General features: G+C 55.6%; 1 protein-coding gene and 1 non-coding gene across 2 annotated transcripts; both read left to right on the top strand.

Moving 5' to 3' along the window:
• LOC9269954 (uncharacterized) lies at positions 1-622 on the top strand. The gene is made up of 2 exons (XR_010742212.1): positions 1-331; positions 468-622. It is a non-coding gene; the product is annotated as an uncharacterized protein (transcript).
• Positions 623-5515: 4893 nt separating this feature from the next.
• On the top strand, positions 5516-6116 carry LOC107281314 (BTB/POZ and MATH domain-containing protein 1). The gene is made up of 2 exons (XM_066311774.1): positions 5516-5539; positions 5595-6116. Exons 1-2 carry the CDS (start codon positions 5516-5518, stop codon positions 6114-6116), a joined length of 546 nt encoding a protein of 181 aa, XP_066167871.1.
• The last annotated feature ends 1141 nt before the right edge of the window (positions 6117-7257 follow it).

The raw sequence follows: 7257 nt of genomic DNA, 5'->3' as shown, positions 1-7257 counted from the left end.
GGGCAAACTGTTCGGCGGCTGGGGAGGAGGCCGCCGGGGCGACGCGGCAAAGGAGGAGAGCGGCGCTGCGACGGCTGCCGGCGGCGGCCGCAGTGGGGAGGCGGCCGTTCCATGGAGGCCACATCCCGCGCCAGCAACACCAACAACCACCCGGCAGCGACGGCGAATGAGGGGATGCTCTCCTCCTCATCGGCGTCGACGACGCGGCTGTCCACGGGGAGACAGCCGTTGCTCGCCCCCGGCCGCCGCCAGCTTCTCCTCCGCCTCCCGCGCCGAGACGGCGACAGCCGCAGCGCACGCATCAGGCGGTCGCGGCCATCACCATCCCGAGGTTAGTACTGGTTTCCTTTTAGGCGAATGGCTGCTGCGCCTCGAGGAGAGCGGGGTGGTTGGGGTACAGGCAGAAAGGAAGGAACACCAGCAATAAAATCAAAGCCAGCACCTCATCTTCTTGTTGAACTTTTCAGACGAGTATGCAGCAACAAACCAGCCGTCCAGATCAACCCCAACTCAACCTGGCGAGCAGAACACGATCGAGAGAAAAGGACAAACTTGTGTGCATATGTACTATGTTTACCATGTCAACATTCACAGATAATTCCATGAAGCAATTCTATATAAATCCTGCCATTTTGAGCAAAATGCTCAAGTGTATCGTCTCTGCTCTGAGTTCTGAACTTTGAACATGCAATCGAAAGCAGAACAAGATGGAGCGCTCTTCTTCCAAGCCGGTCATTGCGCTCGTGCTGCTCGTCGTATGCATCGTCAGCTGTTTCGAGGTTGTCACTGCCTAGTACGACGGTTCTTCCAGCAACGGCGCAGCGGTGACGGGCCCCATGGCCGCCGGTGGGAACTGCTCACTTGTTGTTGCTGCCGTTGTGCTCGCCATTGCAACGTTTGTCTGGAACTGAAACAGTGAGATGGAAACGCTGCGACCGCCTGATGCGTGCGCTGCGGCTGTCGCCGTTCCGGGCGCGGGAGGCGGAGGAGAAGCTGGCGGCAGCAGGGGCGAGCAATGGCTGTCTCCCCGTGGACGGCCGCGTCGTCGCCGCCAACGAGAAGGTTCGCCGTCGCCGCCGGGTGGTTGTTGGTGTTGCTGACGCGAGATGTGGCCTCCATGGAACAGCCGCAGCCAGCCGCCGTCGCGGCGCCGCTCTCCTCCTCTCCCGCCTCACCCGGTGACCTCCTTTCCAGCCGCCGGCCGGCTTGCCCAGAGAAGAGGAGAGTGAGAGAGAGAGAGAGAGAGGAGGAATGAGATAGATGATGTGGCATCCTGACTCGTGGGTGCCACGTCGGTCCACACTGACTCAGCCGCCACGTAAGACAAAACCAGGGTTAAAACCACCGAAGGATCTATTGTGACCGGTTTTGATTAATTAAGGGACGACCGAAATCTGGTTTTGCGGTTGGAGGATGATTTTGTAACTCGATGACAAGTTGAGGGACCTTCGGTGTACTTTTCCCCTCTTAAAACATGCGTGATTTTTTAACGGAATAAGTTCATCTGAGGTTCCTTAACTTGTCAACGAATCTGATTTTCGTCCCTCAACCGAAAAACCAGACATAACGGGTCCCTCAACTATCAAAACAGGTACAGATAAGGTCCCTTGGCGGTATTGAGGGTGGTTTTGGCGGACGTGGCGCCTACGTGGCTAATTTGACTCGGTCTTTATCTGATATAGGCACTGATGTGGCGCTTACGTGGCAATTTAATCCAGAAAAAATAATAAAACCCATGAGACCCACGTGTCAGTTCCACACACAAAATAATAAAAAAGTGGGCCCACCTGTCATTCTCATCCCTCTTCTTCCTCCTCTCTCTCCCCATCTCCCTTAGGGTGTGTTTGAGGGGAAGGGGATTGAGGAGATTGAGAAGATACGCAAAACGAGGTGAGCCATTAGCTCATGATTAATTAAGTATTAACTATTTTAAATTTCAAAAATGGATTAATATGGTTTTTTAAAGCAACTTTCCTATAGAAATTTTTTGCAAAAAACGCACCGTTTAGTAGTTTGAAAAGCGTGCGCGCGGAAAACGAGACTCAATCTCCCCAAACACCCTGGAACGAACGGTGCCTTAATCTCTCTCTCGGATTGGGATCCTCTCTCCAGGCGCAACGGAGAGGCAGTGGCGCATGGCGGCCGGCGGGAGAGGAGGGAGCGGCGCGACAGCGGAGGCACGGCCCGGCGGCTGTGGGCGGAAGAGGAAGGGGCGGCGGAGCTTCTTTTCTCCCTCTCGGTCTCTCCCCTCTCCACGCCATAGATCTCTCCCTCTCCCACTTACCCGCAGCCATGGCGGAGGACGCCCCCAGAGCCGCCGCCGCCGCCGAGGGAAGCCAGCATGCGTCGGCCGCGGAGGGAGGCTCCGCCGTCGGCCCGCCGCTCCCGCGGCACCAGTCGCCAAGGCCGCGGAGGTGCTGCTCCCGTCGCTCAGCATCTGGCCGCTGTCGCAGCGCACGCCAGCGAGGAGCAGACATTGATTTGATTCCAAGATTATTTTTTTTTAGCAAGGGTCAAGAACCCCATTTCTTAATTAACCCTTTCTTTTACTAAAAATGATCGTACCAGTACAGGTTCAGCCAAAGCGGCAAGCAATTTGATTCCAAGATAGTATCAGCTTAGCTAGCAGTGGCTAGCTAGCCATGAGTAATAGTGGCAAGGAGCAGCGGCGGATGGACCGGTTCATCGTGATCCCCTTCTCCACCTGCCGCAATGGATCCAGCGTGGACGTCGTCGATGGCGGCGGCAAGAGCGGCAAGAAGCCCCAAGGTTCGTTGTTTGGAGTCTTGGATGCTTATTCTTCACTTCTGCTCTATCTTGTCGATTGTTTTTTGCGGGGTGATTTAGGAGTTTGGTATTAGTGATGTTGTGTACGTGTCTAGGCGGCGGCGGCGAGGGTGGCGGCGCGGCGGACCACCACCGCCAGCACGTGGCGCACATCGGCTGGGACGGCAGCACAAACACCACCACCAGCCTCCGCTCATGGAACCGCGCCGCGCCGCCGTCCTCCTCCTCCTCCACCACCACCGCGTCCACCTCGTCAGCCTTGGCGGCGCCGGTGACATCAATAAGGAGTCGGCGCCGGCGGGGCCTCGGTTGTGCAGCTCATGTCCTACCGTCTGCCGCAGCCAGGGCCAACTCCCACCGCCCCTTCCTCTTCCGCCCACAGCTGCCGGAGCCGTGCCTCCACCGCCGCGCCGCTCCCTTCTCTCCCGCCGGCCGCCGTGCGCCGCTGCCTCTCCGTCGCACCTGGAGAGAGGATAGGGGAGAGAGACGAAGAGAGGGAGATGGAGGGAGAGGAGGAAGAAGAAGAGGGGTGAGAATGACATGTGGGGCGCACATGGGCCCCACCATTTTTTATTAATTTATGTGTGAAACTGACATGTGGGTCCCACGGGTTTTATTATTTTTTCGGGTCGAATTGCTACGTAAGCGCCACGTCAGATGAAGACCGAGTCAAATTAGCCACATAGGCACCACGTCATCCAAAACTGGCCTCAAAACCGCCGAGGGACCTCATCTGCACCGGTTTTGATACTTGAGGGACTCGTTGTGTCTGGTTTTTCGGTTGAGAGAGAAAAATCGGATTCGTTGACAAGTTAAGGGACCTTAGATGAACTTATTCCTTTTTTAACCATCAAAATGGGGCCAAACTGTGGTTGGTTCATGGGCCTCACGCCGGCTTCAAATTGGGCCACAGCTTCGTCTCGCGTCAAAGTACCTTGGAATAAGTTCACTTAAGGTCCCTTAACTTGTCAACGAATCTGATTTCCATCCTTCAACCAGAAAACTAGATACAACGGGTCCCTCAACTATCAAAACCAAAGCGGGTCCCTCAGTGGTTTTGGTTTATGTGGCGTCTACGTAGCAGGTTTGACTAGCTCTCCGTCCCACGTGGCATTGACATGGCAATTATATCTTGGAAAATAATAAAACCGTGGGCCCACTTGTCAGCTACACAAAATATCATTTAAAAATAGCAGGGCCCACGTGGGCCCACATGTCAGCTACACAAAAAAATACTGGTGGGGCCCACGTGGGCCCTACAAGTCATTCCCTGCCCTCTCGGCTCTCCCTCTTCTTCCTCTCTGCTCTCCCTCGTCCTCGCAGCGGAGCAACGGCGGCAGCGGGCAGAGCAGAGGCACAAGCGGAGCGGCGACGACCTCGCCAAGGACGCCACGCGTACCTCCGACGCGAGAGGAGCGGTGACGCATGCCGGCCGGCGGGAGGGAGGGAGAGGAGCGGCAGGGGGGAGCTGCACGCAGCTGCCGGCGGGAGAGCATCGGCGGCGCACACCGGCCGACGGGTGGGAGGGAGATTAGCGGCTGCGCGCGCAGCGCTGCCGGAGAGGGCGTCCGACGGGAGCGCTGCGAGGGAGGAGGCAATGCGCGCCGGCCGACGAGAGGGAGGGACAGGAGCAACGGTGCGAGGGGGTCGGCAGCCGGCGAGTGGGCAGAAGAGGAGCGGCAGCCCCCCGGCCTCTCTGCCCTTGTCGGCATTCCCCTCACAGCGAGCGGCGGCCGTCGACCGTCTCCGCCCCCCTCGTCGGCTGTCGGCTTTTTCCCTCTCCGTGCGCGCTTGCCGGCCGCCGAGGAAGGATGGCCGGGAGGGAGAGAGAGAGAAGGAGACGCGGTCCGGCGGTCCATCGTCTCCCGTCGTCCATGGCATGGATAGAGGAGGGTGGGACCCACTAACATGTAGATCGTACTATTTTTCCTTTTGTCTTACTGACATGTGGGCCTCGCAGTTTTTGTTTTTATTTTTTTATATATTTTGCTTCCGTTGCCACATCATCTACACCAAGGACGAAGGCAGAGTTAAACTAGCCATGTATGTGTTACATCAGCCAAAACCATCATCAAAACCGCTAAAGGACCCGTTGTATCTGGTTTTTCGGTTGAAGGACGAACATCAAATACATTCACAAGTTAAGGGACCTTAAGTGAACTTATTTCAAGTACCTTCCACAGTCAGTCTCAAGTCTGCGTTGGTAGAAGGGCGCGTTGAAACGGAAAGATCTCTCAAAATCTCTGGATTTAACAGAGCGCTGCCTGGGAAAACGCAAGCACGATTCGCGAAACACTCTCGAGAGCGGTACAACGGTTCGCGTTCACCCAAGCCGTGCAGACATCTGTATATAACGCTCCCTTTGCTCAGGCTCGTTCGCCTCCGCTAGCTTGCCTGGGATCCGCATCAATGGCGCCCTCCTCAAACCTCACCCAGGCCGCGCGCGCCGTCCACAAGTTCAACGTCAATGGCTACTCGGCCACGAAAGCCATGGCCAAACACGAGCATGTCTCTTCCAAGCGTCTCACCGTGGCCGGGTATGCGTGGGAGATCCACTACACCCCAGGCCACGATGCGCACTGGCACTACTGGGTCGCCTTCAAGCTCGTCTTCCTCGGCATCGGCGAGCAGGCGCAGCGCGCCGGCGGCGACGACGACGACAACGACGCTGGCGCCATCAAGGCGTAGCTCAGCTGCTGCCTGGTGCACCCGTCGACCACGCGCTCCCATGCTTCCGAGGAGAAGAGCGACAGTCGCACGCGTTCGGGTCCGCGAACGAGAGCTCGCCGTGGGTTCTGCTCGTGAAGCGGAGGGAGCTGGAGGCGTCGGGTTTCATCACCGGCGACTCCTTCGCCGTGCGCTGCACCATCACGGTGCTCAGCAAGAACACCATCAACTCGGCCGAGCCGTCCCCCGACCTTCACCTGCAGCTCGGTGAGCTGCTGCGGAGCGGGAGATTCGCCGACGTCGAGTTCATCGTTTCCGGCGTGTCCATCGCGGCGCACAGGTGCGTGCTCGCCGCGAGGTCGCCGTCCCTCGCCGCCGCCGTCCTGAAAGGTGGCACGAGGAAGAAGGATGGGTCGGTGCGCGTTGAGGTCAAGGACGACATGAGAGCCGGCGTCTTCAGGGCGCTGCTCCATTTCATCTACACCGACACGTTGATGGAGCTCGACTGGAGAGAGGATGGTTCTGATCCCCTGCTGCCGAGGACGATGGTGATGAGCTTGAATGAAGCCGCGGGTCGGTATGGGCTGGAGAGGCTCAAGCAGATTTGCGAGAATATGCTTGGATTTGACGATGCTTGTAGTGCAGATTGTGCTGTCATGTAACGCATGCTCTGCATGCTGCCAACCGTTGAGAACTCTTTTCTTATCGTTGTTTGCTACTTCGTCACGAGTCACGACGAGCAACGAACCTTAGATCTGTGACTCGCGAGTTGTGAACTTGTGATGGGTGTGCTAATGCAGTGCACAATCTGTGCTTTTATTTACATCCGACATGTACTCGTGTATGGAGTACTGGATTTGAGATAATGAAAATGGATTACATCTCCAGCTTCTATCATAAGACACACAGTCATAAGTTTAATAATAAAAAAGGGTAAAGATAAAATTAAAATTAAAATGAGAAATAAGGCGATGAGACAAATCTCCAACTTCTCTTTATTATGGACTAGCGTTAAACCACATAATGTTCTTTAGCTAGCAATTCTAATGGAACTACGCCACCTATAGTGGAATAAGAGACTATTGGCTACCGATTTCAAAAGTGTAGCACTGTCGACGGGTGATACCCGTAGACCGGATATAGAGGGTATTGGGGTACGCTGGTACAAAGATCTACGTAGTACGACATCGAGCAATCAAAAGACAAGAATTATACTGGTTTAGGCCCCTTGACAGGTAATAGCCCTAATCCAGTTGATGTGGGATTATATGGTGGAAAACACAGGTTACAAAGGAAAAGATGAAACTTGTCAGATCCGGCGAGATTGTAGTCGAGTTGATTCGACTAGCTCTCGGCGACTTGGCTCCTCGCAGGCTCCGGCTTCTTAGACTGTGTGGATTCTGAGATTCGATGATCTATGCCCTTCTCGGGGGGTCCCTTTTATATGACAGGTCTGGTACTCTCCGAGTAGGACTCGAAGATACCAGACCTAGCACGATACGTAGGTAACCCAGTTCTTGTCCGAGAAGGACTTTTTCCCGTCTATTGATTTCGTGAAAGGTTTCCTTAGATCATAAAGGAAATATCCGCGTGCGCGTGGGTATGCCATGTCGATACGTATCGTATATCGAAGGGTAGGGGGTATGCCTGACCCGTAACCCTGACAGTAGCCTCCGACTTTTGCTCAAAAACGAACTCATGCGACCATTCGCGACTTCGGGCGTCTAGAACGTTATCATTCCGGGTGCGAGAATCGCGGAGTTGATGTGTAGTCGAGCATCCCGTTTGAAGCCCAACAGTCAC

Source organism: Oryza sativa, chromosome 6, assembly GCF_034140825.1.
Source record: "Oryza sativa Japonica Group chromosome 6, ASM3414082v1".
NCBI lineage: Eukaryota > Viridiplantae > Streptophyta > Magnoliopsida > Poales > Poaceae > Oryza > Oryza sativa.
This window is presented reverse-complemented; position numbering and strand designations above follow the sequence as displayed.